This window comes from Clytia hemisphaerica, unplaced genomic scaffold (assembly GCF_902728285.1).
Source record: "Clytia hemisphaerica strain Z4C2 unplaced genomic scaffold, Clytia hemisphaerica genome assembly, whole genome shotgun sequence".
Lineage (NCBI taxonomy): Eukaryota > Metazoa > Cnidaria > Hydrozoa > Leptothecata > Clytiidae > Clytia > Clytia hemisphaerica.
The window spans coordinates 66754-88441 of NW_027104039.1; the positions used below are offsets into that span (position 1 = coordinate 66754).

Sequence of the window (21688 nt, forward strand, 5' to 3'; positions counted from 1 at the left end):
TCATTTTTCAGGGGGTAAAAAGATAATTTAAAATTTCCAATGAGTAAAAAACTAATTTTAGTTCGTCCACAGTCTCTTTATGGTATGAAAAGAAATTTTCCAAGCGTTTTTTGCAAATGTTCCTATTTTCCAGGGGGTATCCACACATTTCCAAGAATTGTTTTTGACTAGAAAAGGTCCCCCTGTATGGAAATCTAATGGAATGACCCAATTCTCAAAGAAGCCTGTGTATACAGGTGTGTGATTATTTATTATACTTATAGGGTAGCATTATTACAAAGGTTTATTACTTTTACAAAAAATGGAAATCTTACCAAATAAAAATAATGACAATGTTAATGAAAGTATGGGATCTTGATTGCTTGCAGACTAAATTCTAGTTGCCTTAAGGGAAGATATTTTGGCGAGAAGAAGTTTTAGCGATTTTTTTACTTCCATCAAAACGGAAACTTTTTGGTCATTAACCAAATTTCATTGTCTTTTAACGAGCGTTGCACTATTTCGCATGTTACCGACGTACTTGTGCTCTGTTGTCTTAAATCCCCCAGTGAATTGGCACATTCCCAATGAACTATTCGTCAAAATTTCTTCTCTTAAAGTATTTAGTCATTTTGCCCATCTTTAACGAAGCATTCAAAAGGGTACAATTTCATTCCTGTCACAATAAAGATTTTAATGTACCAGACATCAAAAACAATTTTATTTCAAAACCATATCGGAGTAATGGACCATTTATACCAATCCTGGACACTTTTGCTTCGATGCATATTATAGGATATAGTGTCCGGGGGTAGTGAAAAATCTACAAAATTTGCTTTGTCCAAAAAATGTTATATCCTCCCATCTCCCATATTTAATTTTTTTCTGGAAAAGCCCATTTTATATCACTACTGAGTTTTTATAAAACCCTTAAATAAAATTTAATATAAATAAAGTAAAATTGCCCTCATTAAATAAAGTCTCGATTTAAATAATTTAAAATAATGAGAAAATAAAAAAAATGCAAAATATCATCAAGAATAAAGGCGTAGTCAGTATCACACTATCCGAGCCAGATTGGTCGTCATATTGGGCGTTCCACCGGGCAACAAATACACTGTTGTCTAGTCAGTCGCCGTATTTACGGACTTCGACGTCTTTTGTGACAGTAGATTTATCTTCAATGTCGTCGAGTCGGTGAGTGATGTCGGATAAATAATCGCCTTTCTGAAGCCATTTATCACCATTTGGCTTCCAACCCATATTGAGGACAGCGGATACCTAAGGAGGGAAAATATACTTGTATGTATTTTTAAAGGAAAACTCTTCGTATTTTTGAAGGAAACACTTTTGTATTTGTTAAGGAAAACTGCTTTGTCCATTCTTTTGGAGAAAAAGTTTCTTGTTTCTTGATTAGACGTTATGAGAGAAAACTCTTCGAAATTTTTGAGGAATTTTCTCTTGTTCTTTAAAAGGAAACTTTCCACGTGCTTTTGAAAATCTTTTGAAAGAGCAACTTTTACATCCTCTGAAGGAAATAATGTTTTAAGGTCTTTTAAGGAAAACTTTTATCTGTTCACTTTTTGGGGAAAATTTCTTTGTACTTTTTAAGGAAATATTCTTGTGATTCTAAGCAGTTCTAAGGTATAGATCCTTTGAAGAGAAACTTCATATTAAACTTTTTGTCATTGCTCTGTATACAGTGAAAATAACAAAATTTCGCTTTATTAAAAGGGGTTAAAATTCTAAGATCTTTCTGACAAATGAAATTTAACAAATCAAAATTGAAGATTCGTAAAGAAATATGGTAATTTTCTGTTAATCTTAAGAAAAGGTATTGGTCCATTTCATTTTATATCGATACTGGGTGGAACATTTTCAGGGGGTACTTTAGGTCTACAAACTTTGGCGAGCAGAAACTTTGGCCATTTTCGCGAAACTAAATGTCTTTGAAAATTCTTAACAGGTAAATTCGCGAAAGTTTATGCTGGCGAAGAATTCTCAAAAAATAGGAAATCTATTAAACCTCGAATTCGTAATAAATATCAAATTTTCGGTCTTTTTGTTGAAGAGCAGTCGTCTTTATAGGATTTGAGGAATATTTTCAACTTTTAAGGCAATTTTTATTCGAAGATACTCAAAAAGATTGTTCTTTTATGGCCCGCCAGTGTTATTTTGTGCCCGAGTCGAGGACGATCAAACAAGAGTTTATTACAGATTGACCCAGACAGACTTTCCTCTTCGCCCGGCCTAAGCTCAATCTGACTTTTTATATATTGGGTCATTTTATACACATACAGGGGGTAGACGAACATTTCAAGGGGGTATTCCGAAAAGTAATTTTTTCTCAAGGGTTTGGATGACAAAGCATGGTCTACCTATTCCCTTTTTCCAGGTTAAAATAAAATGATTTTCCAAGAAGAATGAATAATATTTTGTTCTCATAATGGCCCTTAAAAAATACGAAAACACTAAAATGACAAGAAAAAGCAACAAGCATTAAAACAATACTTACAGAGATCTCAGGGACTTTAGCATACTTGATATTCTCCACTCGAAACTTAATGCCATCGTTTGATTTGGTATAATTTTGAACAGGTACCGTGGTACTACCCAACGAAACACTGGCAACATCCATAATGCTTGTGTCTTCAACCTTAACAGTCAACCATGAGTTATCCGGGACTCTTTCTGGTAAATCTCCATCTTTGAATTTGATCATACCAACAAGGGTGAAATCACAAAGATAAAGATGGATGAGGCTCAGGATGATCAAACTACCCCAAATCATCTTAGATTTGTTGTTGTTAGTGTATTTCTTTTATTAATTTCTTTACTTTTACTATAACGAAATCAAATCATGATGAATATTTAAGCCAAAACTGGAAAACTGACCGAACACATTCTCAACAATATTCACCTTGAAGATTGGGCTTTTCCAGAAAAAAAAACATGCACCCCCTGTTGAGGAGGTCCAACCTTTTGTGACCTACCCCCTTGGAATTTCAGGCAATTTCAGGATCGTACCCCTCTGGAATTCCGAATTATTACCAATTTTTGAATCATTACCCCCTTGGAATTCTGCTTATTTTTGACGGATTTTCGTCTACCCTTATGGAATCCCACTGCATTTTAAACCTTACCCCCTTGGAACGGAAATGAACCTCCTCAACAGGGGTGCACGATTTTATTCTGGAAAAGCCCATTATGAAGATAATGTTATATGAGAACAAATATAGTAAATACTTTTTCACAAATCAGCACAAATAGTTATTATAAATTAGAATTACAAAGCCTTACAAAAAACTATGGTATCATGAGCTCAGCAACAAGAAAATAGATAAAGGAGGAAATCGAAAATGATGAGAAGTAAAAATATCATGAAAAAGAAAACAGATAAAAAAGATGACATATATCTGTAGATACTCCGATAATTATACCATAAACTTTCTATCGATATTATAATGGAGCAACAGCATGGCGTTCTAAATTACTTGTAAATTAATTGTAATTTAGAACGCCATGAGCAACAGTAAATATTAACGCAAACAGCGTACACGAAACTTTGAAAATAGAATCTTTTTTATTGAAATCAAATCAGACAGGTGCAAAATATAAAATTAAAAGCAGTTTCAAAAAGAACAAACTTAACAAATATTTGAATTCAAATTTCAGTTATATTGATATGCAATTTAAAACTTACCTTCTAATACATACTAAAAGTTACGACTTTCAACTTCCATTATTTATATACATTATAAAACTGATGTAATCTTTTCATATGTTCAGATCCTAAGACAATATGGGGTCGTTTGGTTTTGACAAAATCAATAGCGTCCTGGACATCGTGTCCATATCTTGACATAACGTAACATAACACAACAACACTGCTTCGACTTCTACCAGCTTTACAATGAACATATACACTTTTAGATTGACTATCCATTTCATTTATGAAATCGAGTCCTTGATTAATTTGATCCATAGTTGGTGCATTATTAAAATCTGTTGTTGGTAGACGAAGGTTTCTAACATTCATCACAGACCATTGTTTTTGAGATGGACAAAGAAACCTTGTCTCATAATTCTCATTCAGAGTGATTACTCCTCCAACGTTTTCTTTATCGATGATTTCTTTGGCAACTTTGTGTAGCGGTAAAGCACCTAATAGGACTCGGTCATCTATCCTATCATACCAGTGTCTGTTTTCACTTTGTCGCATGATACCATATAGTAGGGTAGGATAGTAAACAATGCGTGCTCCAATTGGGTGTGATACAAAACCAGCTATCCAAGATGTTGCCATTACTTACAATATAATATCCTTTTCTTATTCAAAAAGCTCACTGTGATCTGGGGGTCAGTACTAAAATTTCAGACATCATGAAACAGAGGTTGAAATAAGAAGGAAAGAAAGTGAAAGCCTGAGTCCAAAAATTTACTCAGTAGAATTTCGCAGAATTTTTTTATCAGATCCCAAAGTTTCAGTTCTTTAATCTGATCAGGAATTGAAGTTATGGAGCTACAAATTTTGCCTGAATACTTCGAATTCCATATGCATCATAATTCTAATTATTTTTACATGACCAAAAAGTTCTAGAAAAGCTTAAAGAAGCAAAATATGCTAAAAGAAAGCATTTTGTTTTCTTTCCTACAGCCCATTACCAAAGCTTTAGTTAGTCATCTGGCTCCATTGCGGACTGTTCCAAAAGAAGATGGCAGCCAAAACAATAATTTTGAAACATTTGTTCTTGAAGGAAGAATATACCATTAAAAGTAATACCTTGTTGGAAAGATAATTTCTTTTAAAAATCGCTTCGAAATTCAAATCTACAAAACATAATCTTCATAGCATTTTGATAGATAAAATGTAATTTAGTTGGAAACAAACAAAATTATAGTTCTTTTCTTTAGTAGTCACCTGAAAAAGGAATGTATTTCCAATCACATTATCTTGAAAATCTTGATGGGCTGTACCATAAAATATTAATACAAAAAGTGGACAAATTAAAATCAGTCTCTCTTGTCCCCTAGAAATTTTAGAATAACTAGCTCCTAGAAAAATGGAAAAACACTCCCACAAACTCCCTGTAAATTCTTCTCGGATTACCCCTTGTATGGAAGGCCTAATCAGAAAGGAAAAAAAGAGAAAACATAATACCTTTTCTAATCAGAATCTAATCATATTTCAACCTCACTGCTACTAGGAAATCATCAAGCAACAGTACAAACAGTACAAACAGAGAGGACAATCAAACGAATGTCTTTACATTATCATCCTAAGTAATAATGAACTTATCAACGAACTGACTGAAAAGAATGTAATGTGGATACAGGATAGACATTTTGCATATCTGGATACCATTTTCAATCAATACCATCCAAGATTTGTCTCGTATCATCATGGTTAAGCATGATGCATCCTCTAATACCTTCACCCAATCTGCAAAATAGCCAAAACAAGCCTTTAATGAAATTATTGGTATTATCTGGTATTATTCTTATTGAACAAATTCACCCATCAAACAATATAACTTGAATAACTTTGGTTAAAATCACAATTCTTTCAATAAAGCAGCCAAAAAGGAAGCAATTTTACACATTAGACGGAACATGTGCTAACTTAAGACAGTCAATCATTTAAAATCTTACAACTTTTTTACGCTTTAAGTCATGTGATCAAAATAATTAGGTCCTTGTTTCCTCATCTTTATTATCTTATTGTAAGCACAGATTCTAGGTGCATAGGGGCTACACGCACATACGACTTCCTAATTTCTCATTTTGACCGGTCAGATGGCAAAGCAGAGGTAGAGGGAATGGTGGTCACATGAAATTCAAAAGAAAACCATTATCATTATCATTTCGATTCACTGCAAAGGCCTAATTCAAAGATTCCTTGTGTGCAAATAATTGTTTTGATTTTATATCTTTGTGGAAAGCATGGTATATAATTTGTTCTTTTAAATAGTGACTAAATTATTAAAGTTTTTTTTTAACGTATTCCTATTTGAATTATTATTGGTATATATTTTCGCGTGTTACAAATTTTCGCGAATCGCAAAAACGTGTTTTGCGTGTATTAAATTTCGCGATTGCCGACTTCTGGAAAATTTTCGTGTGTATTAAATTTCGCGATTCACTAAACTAGGTATTTTCAGAAAGTGTGAATATAAAGCAAGAAAAAGACTGATTTTGCTTGAAACACAACGTTTTTTGATTTAAGTAACAAAATACTAAGAAAAATTTTTTCGCGTGTATTTAATTTCGCAATTTTGTAATTTTGAAAAATTTAAACAGTATTAAATTTCGCGAAAATTGACCAAAAAACTCGCGAAATTAAGTACCCGCAAAAATTTGTAACACGCAAAAATATATACCAATAAGGTAAGCTATTCCTAATATAGATTGACACAAAAGATAACAAATTATCGTGCATATAGAGGTGTCATCATCGCTTTTTTGAGCTCTTTGTTTAAGTAAGTAAAAACAACATTCGAATTGAAGTTCTCCCTTTAAAAGCTGTTTGTAGTACCTTATTGGTATTAAATTTTGCGGGGTAAAAATTTCACGGGTATATACTTAATTTTGCTATTTTTTTGGTCAAATTTTGCAAAGTTAATACCGTTTAAATTTCATAAAAATACAAAATCGCAAAATTAAATACACGCAAAAAATTTTCAAAATAGGCCGAAAATCTAAAATACTTATTTGTTACACTTAGTTACTATTTTTATCACTAATTTTGTTACTATTTTTGGTATGTTTACACCCAACACGTTGTGTTTCAAGCAAAATCAGCCATTTTCTTGCTTTATTCCCATTTTTTGAAAATGCCCAATTTAGTGAATCGCGGAATTTAATACACACAAAACATGTTGCCTTGAAAAAATTTAGTGAATTGAGAAATTTAATACCAATAAGGTAAATTTTCCACTTCAAACAAATCAAATATAAAGTGAGTGTACAGTACCGTGAGTGGTCCTAAATCCGACAGCCCTGCCTAAATCCGATGGGGTCTTTCAAAGATACAAACTAAAATAAAAACAAAATTTTTGCTGTGACCCGATGAAGATACCAAAGTGTCAACTAAACTGAGAGATTTGATTCACTGAACCAATTGAACCAAAACATTAATTGCTTCTTATACAAAACATAATTCTTTATTACAAAATTGTTAACGTTTTAAACACGAAGCAACGGATTCAGAATAATAGAGGTAATTATTTTAACGACTCACACTTTTTTTATCACATTAATTGACATCTTTACATTCTAGTCATCTTGTTAAATGTTTTGTTTCAAGAGTTCTTGCAATATAGTTTATTGTTCAACTTGGAGAGGGAATGTTTGTAAACAAAGAATTTTTTTTCATAGCAGTTATTTGGGGGGTCGGATTTAGGCAAGGCTGTCGGATTTAGGACCACTCACGGTACATAAATGGACGGGTCCGTGGTTCAGATCCCATCTAGTTAAAGAATTTCAAAGATTTTTAAAATGTTCTATTTTCCCTGACATGAGAAAAGATGCTTGGAAAAATATGTGTTGAACAAATTATACAAATTTATGTGCATTTACAAAAACGTACCCGGGAAAATTTGAAATTTCGTTTTTGTCCAGTTGATAAGAAACCAAGTTTACTTGTGCTAAGCCAGATATTCAGTCACAACTTACCATCAGATTTTACTAAGTGACTGAATCAATCTGGCTTAGATTTCTAGGCTACCTCTGAAGGTGCTTGAAAATTAAACATTCTGAGGAAAATAGTCCTCCCGCAGGAAATTCTACAACAAGAATCTTGTTGTGCGCCCAAAAATCAAAAACTGATACCACCATTTCTATTTCTATTTCTATTTCTATTTGGTTGAGTTGCAGGAGGCTTTGAGGCCTATTTTCGCAACTATAGACGCTTTCAATGAGCGCCCCGTCAGCACCTTGGACTGACTACCCAATTCCCCTCACATGGCATGGGTTGACCCGGGCGAAGGTTCATTCACTTGCCAAGTGAACCGCTGCGAGTGGGAATCGAACCTCAGTCGCCTGTGCAGCAACCAAGGTCAATGATCACTTTACCACAACGCCAGCTGTGTCCAACTGCTCAAACTTGGGACTGTCTGACAAAGCATGGGATGGCAATTCGGCCACCATTTCACCGAACCTCCAAAGTCATTTGATTTGGCACATCAAAAAATACCAGAAAATGAAAATACACAAATTCTCTTTCGCACTGAGCATCAGGCTTTTAAATCGAAATATGAAAAAAATCTGTCCGTCTGTAGTGGAACACACGCAATTTTGGAACAAAGGAAATTTGGAAATCTGGAATTCTTCATTCAAACGAAGAAGACCATATTAGTTTCAAAACGATGGAGCGTTTGACGTCACTCGTGCAGCAAGTTACACACTCGTTATTTGTTTAAATCTCATTGGGCAATAGGCGGTTAGGCGGTGGGCATTCTCTAATTCTCCAATCCACAGCTGTATCTAGAGCTAAAAAGCAACTTACAAGAAGAGACCACCTGAATCGTTCATGATTTCTCCTTTAAAAAAAAGGTTTATTTATAAAAAAATTCAGTATTGAAAAAATAGCCAAAAACTGATACTGATGGATAACTAGCCTCTCATCATAAAACCTCTCTTTGAAAAGCTCCAAAAACTTTCAAAACTACTAAAAAATACAACAAAACATGTCACAAAACATCAGCTACATTTAAAAAGCTCACCAGCGATTTTGGCCATTTTGTTTACAAAATGAACCTGTGTTTTACTTTTTTCCACAGAGTCAGCATTTTCTATAAATTTACCTATGCGCGCGCATAAAATTATGTTCGAAAAACCCGCGAAAATTTTGAAAAGTGATTGGGCGCGTTTTGACTAATCAAATATTCACTCTGTAGAACGTAGAAGGGGGGGCGTATGATCTGGCGGTACTCGGGATAAGGCCTAATTTAGGGCCGGGAAGCGGTAAAAACGATAAAAAGTATTCGGGAAACGGTATTTTGAAAGAGCCACGGTGACGGTAAAACACCTGATTTTTCGTCCGGGATGAGGTAATTCTTATAAAAAACAACGGTATTTCGGTAAAGTCATAAATATTAAAATTTACATAAAATTTTCGGACTTTAAAAAAAGCTTGTCACAGGAGTCAGCAAAAAGGTAAAAAAACGTGAAAAACTCCCCCCCCCCAAAAAAAAAGGATCTTACACCAGGAATGGGTTTATTTTGAGGCTTTTTGAGGCTTTTTAATATACAGGGGTGAGAACGTTGGGTTTGTAAAGTTGAGCTAGAATGTCTGTCTGTCACCTCGAAACTTTGGGGTAGGCTGGGGGGTACTAAGGTTGCGAGCTGACGGGGGGGTGCCGCCCGACTTTCGAACTTTGGACCCTTACCGGGACTAAAAAGGAGAAAAGAAAGGAAAATTTTGGGAATTTTACGATCCTTAGCGGGACAAATTTGACCAATTTTGACCAAATTTCGATCTTTCAGGTGGTAAAAAGTTGAAATTTTCCTATATTTCCGACCCTTAGTGGGACTGAAATTTGATTTTCTGTTTTTTTCCGACCCTAAGCGGGACTTTGGTACCCTTAAGGGCGGCACATACTGTACCCTCCATTTGCCTAAGTACCCCCCCCCCCCCCGGGGCTGGAGTCTTCAAAAATGGACGAACTCGGCTGAACTTTTGCACGCTTGTTCTTGTTCCTTGGGTGAATCCTTTGGGTGTTTTTTAATGATTTATCATAGCCGGAAGGGCTAGATTGCAGTTTTAACCTTTATCCAGCAAAAATAAATAGGTTTGGTAGGGCAATCAAGATAAACTCGAAACTCCTTTCATGAAACTGTGGTATTTTTTGAACATTTTTTAACATTTTCAAAAGCGTGCTTTAACTTTAAAATGACATAACTCAATGAATAATGATTCAAATTGAAAACAGGACCCACCAAGTTTTAGTACCACATTAACATAAAAAAGTCTTTCTATTCTAAACATTTCCATCTTGACATAACCAAACGTCCGGACTTTTTTCTGGGACACCCGGTACATTTTTTTCTTTAGAAAGGTAGTTTATCGAAACAAAATACGAAGATAATGATCTATCTCATACACATTCTATTCAATTTTGCCGAATTTTTGACTTCTAGTCTTTAAAATTTTATGGGAAAAATAGCGGGACCGGTATTTTCGTAAATTTTGGACGGGATAACGGTAATTTTCAAAAAAATGGCCGGGATGGCGGTAATTCAAAACCTCGTACGCCCCCCACGTAGAACCTTATTCATGCAGGGAATCCACCCCCTCCCTGGGTGTAAATACAAAGCAGAGAGGCCAAATCTAAATTCAAAAAAAAACTTATACTGTTAGAAGCGGTCACCCCCGGAGGAGGGCAAGGGTAGTACCCCCCAATGAAGTATAAGCCCGAAGGGCTAGATAGAAGTCAATCTCCTTGGTAGGATTTGAAGCCAACAAATCCTACCAAAGTTGCGCGGCCTTGAGCGGCTCGACTGGTTTTTACACAAATGACAGATTGAAACTAAAATTTACCGCTAAATTTCGAAAAAAATATCAATCGTAAACAAAGGAATTATAGATTCAATCTGTCGTCAAAAATGCGGCGCATTTTTTAAGGCTTCACTTTTTCTTGCCTGAGAAAGGTTAGAGATTGAACTCTAGACAAAAATTTTTAAACTTGCAGAGAAAAAATTGGCGAGACCTTTTTTAGAAGGAAAATTTTCGAAAAATTCCACAACCATAAAAAGATTTCTCTGAATTTTAATAAATTTTGGAGAATTCCGAACCTTAGAGAGACTATTTTGACTTTTTGTTGTTTTTGCATGATATTGATATTTTTTATATGAAATCTTTATGGTCAAGAGAATTCTGAGAATTAAATAGATAGCTTTACTACTACACTCACCCGGTACCATTTGTCCTACCCCCCCCCATCCGGGCGAAAGTCAATTGAAATACTTTAGGAGTACAAACTTTCGCGAGTAGAAATTTTCGCGAGGTCGAAAAATCGGGAAATTTACGACATTTACTTTCGCAAATTTGAGGAAAAAATGTTTTTCGCGAGCATAAACTTTCGCGAATCGTTGGATAAAAACCAGAATTTCCGAATAAGAATTTCCTTAAAAGTGAAAAATATTCCTTAAATCCGTCTAATTGAGATCTTAATTAATTGCAAAAATGACGTTATCATGACGTTATCAACCTTAAAAAGACGTTAATAATATGTTGCATCACCTTCTTTTATAAAAAAGTGCTAAGTTTTAATGGGTAATTAACCTTTTTGTTTCAAAGTTTTTTCAAACTGTCCGCAAAGAATTGAACTGTTTTAAATTTTTCGGAAAAATTTTCTAAATTAATGCATCAAAAGTTATGGTTGTTTTTCTATGAATAATTGGGATGAAAAATTGGTACAAAAGAATTATTTTCAAGATTTTGAAGCAAATAAGGTTTTAGAAAAATTTTCCGAAAAATTAATTTTAGTTCGATAAAAGATACACCATCTACCGCAAAAATATTTTCAAAATGCTTTTTCTTCGCCAAAACTAAGCTCTTCAAAGTTGAAATACTCTACTTCGCAAAAGTCATCATTTTCTTCATTTTTTCTCAATTTTTTTCAATTTTTAAATTTTCAGACTCACGGATAGTTGGCCTAACAGAAAATGTATAACATATCAAAGTTTTGTCCGCTACATCAGGCATAAATTCATATTTTGTAAGTGGCAAATATAAAAAATTCACCATGGTCAGAGCCCTTAAGGATAAAAATACACGCTTTTTCTTTTATAAGAATAACTTCTGTAAGAATATCAGGGTGAGATTTCGGGTTTAAAACAATAGGCCTATTGTTTAGAACAAAAGAAAAATAAGAATAATGCTTACCCTCAACCAAAGTACACTATTCTTATAAAAAAAAAAGCGTGTATGCCGAAAATTTGATATTTATTACGATTTCGAGGTTATAAAGATTTCCAATTTCTTTTTCGCGAGCATTAACTTTCGCGAATTGCCCTGATAAGAATTTTTAAAGACATTTACTTTCGCGAAAAAGGCCAAAATTCGCGAAGACCGCGAAGGTTTCTGTGCGCGAAAGTTTGTACGCCTAAAGTAATATTTCAGAGAAGATTAATTTTCTTGATGTAACATAAAAGTTTCAAAGTTAAAATAAATCAACAAAAAAGAAATGAACTTCTTACAACAAGCTGCGGTCAATGATATATAAATGTAACTGGTCTACGACCAGTTATGTTGTTATAATGCTAACAGAAGTCTGTCTAATACCCGGTAGGTAGCCTTCCTTAGGTAGAAAGTACAAAAAAATTCCGCGCCCAAAAATTCTCTGAAAATAATCTGACCAACGTACACCAGTGTTACTCAGATAGAAACTGCAAATAAGCCGATTCATTTCAGCTTCTCCGTTATTTATACTTGTGTCCTTTAGCGTGAGTCGATGTGTTAGTCAGGCTATTCGAAGAATGAACATTATTAGATTGCAAAGAGTTCCTTATTTTACTCTCAATTCGACAGTAAAGACCCCCGTCAAGAGTTGATTTATCTTGTTGTAATATTTGTGTAGAGTTATGTGTTGACGGGGGTTTCGATATTGATAATTTTTTAATCAAGTCGTTCATACGTTTGACATCGCTTTCACGTTGCAAGTCTTGATTTAACCTGATTGGGAGATCATTGTTCCATGTTTTAGCTGATGTTTTGACTCTAGTTGGTGCATCTTTGTGTTGAATAACTATTCGAACAATACCTGGCTCATCGAGATCAGAATTATCCTCTTCACTCAAGTCTGAATATTTGGTCGGTTTCTGGAAAACAAAATTCGATTTACTGCTGTTCAATCTCAAAGGAGGTCTTTGTTTTTGTGAGACAGGTCTTTTGTTGTTTTTATTGTGTTTCTCTTCTTTGTTTGTGACACTAGTAATATGTTTGTTTTTTCTTGATTGTTCAGTTTTGATCATTGCATCTAGACTGTAGGCTGTATGTTCTTGAATAGGGGTACGTTCCTCGCAGACTAGAGAGACAACACCTAATAACTCATCAAAGATCACTTGAGAATGTAATACATCATTGTCTTTAAAGGAAACCTGATGGTTACCGAATTTACATCCGTTCTTTGATTTGATGGGTTCAAAATGAAATGATTTTTGATCACAACATGGATATGCGATAGCTTGGGTACCATTTCGAATAGGTTGCTGTGGATGATATCGACAACAATTATAATCGGAGACTGGGAACACTTCATCACAATGGTTACATTGAAGAAAATTGATGACACTCCACACTCTGAAAAATGTAAATTGGAAAATTTTTGGCGTAAGTATATCCACATAGTTAGCAACCTAACGCACACCAGTGGTACTGAAATAGAAGCTACAAATGAGCCGAAATGATTCAGTTCAGATTGGGGAGATGTTTCAAATATTTGGAGGGGGACCTAGTTTGCTTGGGGGGAGCTGAAATCTCATCATTTAACATTGGGACTGAATACTTCATCTGAATGGTTGGCTTCAATTACTCAAATTAAAGCTCATGAGGCTGAAAAAATTTTCACCTGCGGCCCAATATTTTTATATAAAATGAACAAAATATTTCATCTTAACCTTCAACTGCAACACAATTTACATTAAATAACTCTTTTTGTGAAACAAACGTTTTTAAAAGTGTAGAGGGTCGAAAGTCCTGGGGGCTACCAAAAATTTCATGAATCTAAGGCTCAGGGGGACCTAAAGCTCAGGGGGACCTAAAGCTCAGGGGGACCTAATTTTTTGGACCTGAACCCAGGCTGACGCTATGAGCTTACCTCCAGAATACACTTCTCCATGTTTTGAATTGCTGCTTTAAATTCTGCAAATACTCTTGAACGTCCCAGGTGGTGTCTCTAAAAAGAAATGAATTTAATGAATGAATAATAATGAAATTAAATAATGATTGTACAGTGGACCCTCTTTAACTCGAACCTCTTTAACTCGAATGTCTCGTTAACTCGAACAAGCTTGCTGGTTCCCCTCAATTTACAATACCGAGTTTATGTATCGGAGGATATCGAGGGCGACGGTAAGTGAAATGATACAAAACAAAGTCGATAGTCGATGTACTGCTCTATATCGCCTTTGCTCACCTAAACAGACGACGGTATTAAAACCAAAAATCAAAATGAATAAAAATCACTCGGTATTCGAGGGCTCATAAACATTCGGGATAGCAAATGTGTGAAAAAACGAGTACGAATGCCTCCAGTCAATATCAATTGTTGTTATGATGCATTTATAAAATCTACTAATACGGAGTCTGTGTTCAAAATGAGGCCTGTGAGGAACAAGCATCTTTAGATACTTGAAGTCATTTAACTTATATTCCAGCTAACTCAAACCCCATCCTTTTTTATGCAAGTTTGGTTAGAAACAAGATTTGATGAGTGCAATCAAAAGTCGATAAACAATTTTCAAAACCCATTTTTACCCAATATAATTTAATGTGATAAACTTTCGCGAGGATTAAATTTAATTTAAATTAAGTGGAAATTTGGAAGAAATTAAGTACCTGCGAAAAATTTGAAATCTTTCTTCGACCCCCGAAAATCTTAAATTTCTATGGTCGTTTTTTCGTCCCGCAAATCAGACTATTCAAACCCTGCTTTGAAGAAAATACTTTCGTTTTTTTTCGAATTTTCGCACACTACCATATCAAAATTTTGAGAGTTCTGTTTGTTACCCCGATTTTGCAAAATTTGGAATCACTTTAGAAAAATTAGATTTAATCCTGATCCGCGAAATCAGGGAACTCCTCATCTGCGAAATTTTTGAATTTCGCGGATAGGCCCATCCGCGAAAGTTTATCCAATTAAAGTAATGAGACAAAAGTCTGATACTGAGCAATAATTCACTAATAATAATACCTAGAATGTACATATTGTAGGTTTCCATGATGGTCGATCATAGTTCTGGCAACAGTACATTTGATACTTTGCTCCACAGGTGGAATGAGAAGCTTTTGACAGTGAAGACACCTGGGAAGAGACAACACCATAATAATGAATTATAATTATTGTCTGAAGTATAACTATTGTCTTTTAGGATTCTGGGTTGTAAAAATTCATTGGTCATTTGATCGTTGTCATATGATGTGGGAAAAGTTTTAGTGTTTTCTGAAATTTGATTAGCTTTTTCAGATATAAAACAGATAAAGTGGTAGGCCCATTTTGACCATGAATTTTAACAATTCGTTGCTTTCAATGCGTGTGTTGTGGCAAACAAGCAGAGGTCGATCAAATCGGGGAAAGGAACAACCACGCGCTTCTCGACGACACCGAGATGGATCGAGATGGCTGGAAGGCAAGAATACATCAAGTTCAGACTGGAACCCGGCAGAGGTCGGGTAGGTTCACCAAAAATGAATTTCCATGCACGTATTTGAGAGAATATTATTTTTCAAAAGAAAAGTCTTAAATTCATCATTGATTGTTGATGGGGGGAGAGGGAGGGGGAATAGGGAAAAAGAAAACGAAGGTTACAAATGATAAATATTTGAAAATTTACCAAATAATGAAATGGTAAATAACCGGTTTACTGGCAAGTTTCCGGTATTTTCGGTCAAAAAAAATGTTTTTCGAAAATCGGGATGTGTTACATTTTAGGTATTGCATTTTGTGTGCAAAATTTCATGTAAAAATGTCAACGAAAGCCTAGGATATTCAAGAAAAACCGTTTTCCGGCAAAAAAGGCTGTTCCGGCAATTTTTTGAAAGTTCCGGGTGTAAAAATCAGTTTTATTAACAATTGAGTCGTGCTTGATCGCGGGTATTGTTATTAGTAGTGTCTTTTTGTGAAAAACAAAAGAAATAAAAGAAAAAAGTACTATGAAAATCTGCAAAAACGGCGATTTCCAGCATATTTTCGGCATTTTTGGCCGTAAATTTTGTTTTTCGAAAATCGGGCTACGTCACATTTTGGGCATTGCCATTTTGCATCTTTGTGCCAAAAATCAGAAAAAACTAATGAGCCAACCTCGAGAAGAGCCGGTAACCGACGGACGAACGAACGAACAGATAAAGATCAATTTATATGACCTCCAGGTAGGTCGAAAAAAACATGGCAAGTAAGGCTTTTTTTATAAGTCAAATACGTGTTAAAATGTTACGTACATTCTAATGGAAGATCGACAGTTAAATTCAAATTATCGTCTGTCTTCGAGAACTTAATATTTTGTCTTTGACAGAGCCCATATTTGACTAGATAAAATCAAACAGTTCTTGACTAAAAAGAGAAACACTTAGATTTTTACTTACTTGTACAACTTGCTGGCATTATTGTGTGAGTACTCGTTCGAAAAGTTAGGGTTGAACAGCTCTTCAATCTTTTTACAAAATAATTTGCTTGAAAAAAAAAAACAACAGAGAAAAGACTTTTCGAAGGATGTCTCTAGTTTTTTCAATATCTTAGGCATAATCTAACGGGCATTTGAGAATATGAATTGGAAATTTGGTCAAGCATCAGTGGACTCCATTGACAATCAAATTTACCCTCAAACAGAGAAAAATTACCCCCAAACAGAGCAAGTTTACCCCCGGACACTATATCCTTCACCCCCCATGTAGGGACATTTTCTGGAAGAGCTATTCACCTTTCAATCAAAGTTTTAAATTACCTTTTGAACTTATCTTTCTTGTCAATGACCTGTTCCAGATCATGTTGTGTAAATGTAGCAGAAATCCTATAAATGAACAAAGAAACTCAGGGATTATATTTTGGCCCGGCGAATGGCAAATTTCGCCAGTCTCGAAGTCACGAAAAAAAAATTCACCAGTCAAAATGTTTGCTTCACCACCTCAAGTAGACATTCACGCAAATCAATACATTGGACTTGCTTAGAGTTCGCAGGCCTAAAATCCATAATTCCCCGGAGTTAATTTTTCATTCGCCAGCCTATCAAAAACAAAGCAAAACGCCTGGAAACTAAACAACCAGAAGTGTGTTTTATACTTTTCAACACATTTATTGCCAGAACCACTCCTTAATGAATTTCCCTAAAGGATGATTTAAAGGCAAAACATTTTTATCAATTGATACCTTTTAACCAAAAGATCATTGATGCAATTCATATTACAAGGACTGGCAATGATTTCGCTCATGTGATCATGACAAAATGTGATACATCTTTCGACCTGAGTAAAATATATACACACATTAATCCATTTGTGAAAGTTAATTTTCCAAACTGCAGTGTGCAAGTTTCCTTTGCCATTTATGACGTCCTCAAAGAAATTGCTGAAAAAAGGATGTTTAACCAATGGGATTATAGGGGATTCTTTTCTAGGACATAAGTACACTATAGAGAAGTCTGTGCAAAGTTTCAGCTTTATATTATTTTTTTTCCTTCAGATTATGCTAGACGACCCCACTATAGATATCTGATACAAGGGTTAAATATTGTATGTACCCTTTAGACGGTAAAAAAGAATTTTCCAAAAAACAAAAAAGCATAAAACTTTTGTCGAGAATCAGGCTCCGTCACATTTTAGGTATTGCCTTTGCATAATTGTGCAAAAAAAATAGAAAGAACTAATGAGCTAATACCAAGAAAAGCTGTGGCAGACGAACGAACGAAAGAACAGACGAACGAACGAACGGACATGAGTTAATTTATAAGACCTTCGAGGTCCAAAAAAATGTTAAAACTACTATCGAAAGCAAAACCACTCATTACCCAAACAATTTTGGACCAAATTATAACATTTTAAAACTTACCAATTTTGCCATTTTCAAAAATTCAGAGGATATCAATATAGATACAGCAGACTTGGCACCTAAAATGCAAATCAAAATCACGATTGGCTGACAAGTCTTCACCATTTTTTATCATCTTTAAAATTCAAGTCACAATAAATATTTTAATTTAACTTCTCTTTGTCATTATAAATATATCATAGTACACAATATTTAGAATGACACAGAGAACATAAATATTTTATTGAATCTACTCAACCAGTGGCGTGGTGGCAGGGGGGCCAGGGGGGCCAGGCCCCCCCCCCAGCGGAGCCCTTTTGAGAAGGGGCGCCCAAAAATAAGGGACGCCAAGAAGGATTTTTCAGGCGCCCATATCGAAAGATTGACAAATGAAAAAACAAAAATGGCGCCCCTCATCACCTCAAAAACTCAAAATTTTCTGGCTCGCTTCGCTCTCGGCTTCGCTCGCACACTCCCTTTTTTGTGTTCATAATAAGCGTATAGAGAGGGGCGCCAAAAACAAAAAATCTTTAAAAAGGGCGCCATATTTGCCTTGGCCACCCCAGAGAAATTTTCCCACCACGCCACTGTACTCAACAAAAGAAATTCTTTGACTCGGCAACATTTTCAAAAGAAATTCGAAAGAATACACCAATTAAAACTAGAATAACGACTTGATATAATCTTCTACTTCTTCCTTCAACAAAATAAAGAAAACCAACTAAGGTCACATATATATTAACAAAGGGTGGTGCTATAATAAATATTACAACTCAATAAAAAGAATCACTTACTCAAAATGGGTCCTGAATCCGGATTCTCTTTGTCTCGTTTAACATATCTGATAAGCCAATCAAATATTTTGACATCACAATGAACAGAGATATCAATATCTTCCCAAGTTTGATGATCAGATGATAAATAATCTTGGAAATATTTCATTTCTTCCAACAGGAGAGATTTTGGACATGAAAAGTCTTTCTTTACTAAAAATGAAAGTAAAGTGATAATCACTACTTGATTTGAACCATTGGAGATTCAATAGAGATTCGATGTTGATTTTTTGTGTAAGCGAAAGCTGTAAAAGAGTTGTGTTATGTAAAAGCCCAATTTGAAAGATCAAAAATTGTCATATCTCGAAAGACATAGAGAAATTGGAAGTTTTTTCAAGCCATTTGGTTAAATTTGTGTTTATTTCATGTTTGTAAAGTAAATTCTAAACCAGGTGTTCCAGCCAAGTTATCTTAAAAATTTGCATTTAAAAATTTGCCAGTGAGGGATTCTATATCTATCTATCAATTAGTTAACCTGTTAAAAGTTCTTGCAATAACTTATGGCACTTTTAAAACATTAAACTTACAGTTTTTGGCTTCATCACAGACGTGAATTGTGATATCCATTCTGAAGTAAAGAAATTCAAGTGTTAAAAATTTATCATGTCCCAGCAATAATATTGTGCAAATATAAATTAATTTTGAGCCTGAATTTTCAAAATGGTAGACACATCCCTGGAAAGAATTAGTAAGAGCTGCAATTAATGTTTTCTTAGTTATGAAGTAACTGTTTGAGCTTGGAATATAACGGTACTTAAAATGGAAACGGAACCTCTTACTTTTTCTGGCTTTCAGATTTCTTCTCATTTTTACAATTAAATACACCAGGTGAACCAGGTAAGGGTGGAAGAGTGGAGCTACTTCTTGACATTTTGTTTTCAGTATATTGCGGTTTTTATGTTGAACTAAAAATATAACACGTTGATGTGTGTCAATTTATTTAGATTGCTCTTGATGACTAATAAAATTTTCTTTTTATTTTCCCAGTCCCTTAGACCTAAAACCTGTAAAAAAACTAAATATTGACTGGGACTACCATTCAAAGTCATTAGTTCAGTTTGTAAACTGTTGAAAATATTTTTGTATACAGTTTATATTTAAGTACACATTTTAGTATAAGCAGCCAGATTGCTAAGGCTTGAGGCTTGAGCCCTAAAATTAGCCAATTTTTTCACACCTTGTAAAAGTAGAAGCTTTTTAGATAATCTAAGCTAAGATTGACAAAATTCGAAAACACATCAAGCTACTTAAAAATAAGAAATCAAATTAGGTGATGAACCAGCTGCTCATCGTATTTTACATCAAATCACACTCGACGTATGAAATAATTTAGACATCCCAGCATCAGTCGAGGGTTATACCCTAAATAAGAGAAAACCCAAGTTAGAGGATTACCTTATTTAGGAGATTTTCAAACAGTCTCTTATTTAAGAGAATGTTACCTAAACTAGGAGAATTCTGTACGTTTCACCAATTTACTTCAGAGCAGACTATTTGCGCAATATGAAAATAAGATCACGTGAAAGATCATGTTTCCATGATTCTGATGACCCAAAAACCGAAATAAAATACCTTTTAATTTTTTTTCAAACTTCGAAAAACCATAAATAGCCTCATTTGTATGTGTTGACGTAAAAGGATGCACTTTCACTTTCTGTTTGACCCGCGTTTTGACTGCGTCTTTCTTAAATATGGCCCAATTATAAAGAAAAGAAAAGAAAAGAAAAGAAAAGTCTCCTAGTTAAAGGGACCCCTCGCTTAAAAATGATAACAAGACACTCACTTCATAATCATATGAAAAGTAACTTTCCAAAGTATTAGCATGCAAAACTCCTCCTTCGCTCCAAAATTACAAATTATAAGTTTTGATGTTCACTCAACTTTCAGAAATTTCAACTGGTTTCTGAAGGCCTTCAAATTTTCTCCCGCTCTTGTTGCACCAAGTTGTCGCAACAAATGCGCCGGAAAATTACAGTACGAGTGTAGAGGCCAGCTCTGGTTTGAACAGTCTAGAATCTGCGCTTTTCTCCTAAAAAAGACCCTTTGGTTAGAATCGAGTTGCGGGTTTATGGAGAATCGGTATCGGCTTCAGAACTCCCATTCAAAGCTTAATGTCGAAAACTATAGACCAATATCACTACTTTCTAATATCAGTAAGATCTTTGAAAAAATTCTCCATGAGCAAGTCTACACTTTTTTCGAATCTCAAGACATTCTCTTTAAAAATCAATTTGGATTTCGCAAAAACCATAACACTTCACATGCCATCATAGCCCTCACAGAGGAAATTAGATCAGCTCTAGATGACAATGAATTCTCAGTAGGTATCTTTATTGATCTCCAAAAAGCTTTTGATACAGTAGGACATGACATACTTATTAAAAAACTTGATCATTATGGGGTCAGAGACCGCTCACTTTTGCTTTTCAAATCCTATCTTTCAAATCGTGAACAATGTACCAATGCGAGAGGCACCCTTTCTGCTTACAAAATCATTAAACATGGAGTTCCCCAAGGATCCATCCTTGGCCCATTACTTTTTCTTATTTATATTAATGATCTGAACGGTTTGTGTAATTTTCGATGCGCGATCCAACGATTCACGATGCACGATGCACGATCCATGCATGATTTATGTCGATTTATGTTAATTATACTAATTATGCACGAATAAGTTTTCATAACGCTAGCTACAAACATCATAAAACAATAACGAAAAAAGAAATAAAAAAAAGAAGGGGAAATAATTTATCATAATCAGAATGATTAAAATAACTTATATCTTCTGTGTAGAAAAACCAAAAATTGATTGATAGCGAGAGAAAAAATGTTCGCCTCATGCTTCACTCGTTTTTAAAATGAAAGAAAAAGCCCTTGACGTCATAGAAAAGTTTTAACGCGAAAAATTTATTAAAACACAAATTCATTTTTGTACGTTTATTATTTTTTAAGAACAGTAAATAAGGTAAATAAGGAATCATTGGCTACATTACTTTTGGCATGTTCTTATAAAAGCCTTTCACCAACTGAATTGCAACTGGTGCTTTTATTTATTTGATCTTTTTCTTTGTTTGATGATCAAGTCAATTCATTTGATCTTCTCAAAGAAGGTGAGTTTATACACGCGCTCTTCAT

The 21688-nt window shown here is 34.5% G+C and overlaps 3 protein-coding genes across 3 annotated transcripts; all 3 read right to left on the reverse strand.

Moving 5' to 3' along the window:
- Nucleotides 1-231: 231 nt before the first annotated feature.
- Nucleotides 232-2847, reverse strand: LOC136811763 (uncharacterized). The gene is made up of 2 exons (XM_067068382.1): nucleotides 2495-2847; nucleotides 232-1260 (listed from the first exon to the last, which is right to left on the reverse strand). The coding sequence occupies exons 1-2, from the start codon at nucleotides 2768-2770 to the stop codon at nucleotides 1108-1110; spliced, it is 429 nt and encodes a 142-aa protein (XP_066924483.1). The 5' UTR covers nucleotides 2771-2847; the 3' UTR covers nucleotides 232-1107.
- A 686-nt stretch (nucleotides 2848-3533) lies between these two features.
- Nucleotides 3534-6061, reverse strand: LOC136811764 (phosphatidylglycerophosphatase and protein-tyrosine phosphatase 1-like). The gene has a single exon (XM_067068384.1). It carries the CDS (start codon nucleotides 4283-4285, stop codon nucleotides 3722-3724), a length of 564 nt encoding a protein of 187 aa, XP_066924485.1. The 5' UTR covers nucleotides 4286-6061; the 3' UTR covers nucleotides 3534-3721.
- Nucleotides 6062-12149: 6088 nt separating this feature from the next.
- LOC136811765 (SANT and BTB domain regulator of class switch recombination-like) lies at nucleotides 12150-19458 on the reverse strand. Its single transcript, XM_067068385.1, has 10 exons — nucleotides 19333-19458; nucleotides 19081-19121; nucleotides 18515-18706; nucleotides 17742-17800; nucleotides 17064-17158; nucleotides 16642-16707; nucleotides 16283-16369; nucleotides 14895-15005; nucleotides 13800-13877; nucleotides 12150-13282 (listed from the first exon to the last, which is right to left on the reverse strand). The coding sequence occupies exons 1-10, from the start codon at nucleotides 19422-19424 to the stop codon at nucleotides 12403-12405; spliced, it is 1701 nt and encodes a 566-aa protein (XP_066924486.1). The 5' UTR covers nucleotides 19425-19458; the 3' UTR covers nucleotides 12150-12402.
- Nucleotides 19459-21688: the final 2230 nt, after the last annotated feature.

Bases quoted from the DNA above. Each gene is read 5' to 3' on its own strand.
- LOC136811763 (XM_067068382.1), bottom strand. From the start codon at position 2,770: ATGATTTGGGGTAGTTTGATCATCCTGAGCCTCATCCATCTTTATCTT. The intron at 1,261-2,494 runs GTAAGTATTGTT...TTCCCTCCTTAG, and splicing joins CTAAAGTCCCTGAGATCTCT to GTATCCGCTGTCCTCAATAT.
- LOC136811764 (XM_067068384.1), bottom strand. From the start codon at position 4,285: ATGGCAACATCTTGGATAGCTGGTTTTGTATCACACCCAATTGGAGCA.
- LOC136811765 (XM_067068385.1), bottom strand. From the start codon at position 19,424: ATGTCAAGAAGTAGCTCCACTCTTCCACCCTTACCTGGTTCACCTGGT. The intron at 17,801-18,514 runs GTAAGTGATTCT...TTTGCATTTTAG, and splicing joins GGATTCAGGACCCATTTTGA to GTGCCAAGTCTGCTGTATCT. The intron at 16,708-17,063 runs GTATCAATTGAT...GTTCATTTATAG, and splicing joins AATGATCTTTTGGTTAAAAG to GATTTCTGCTACATTTACAC.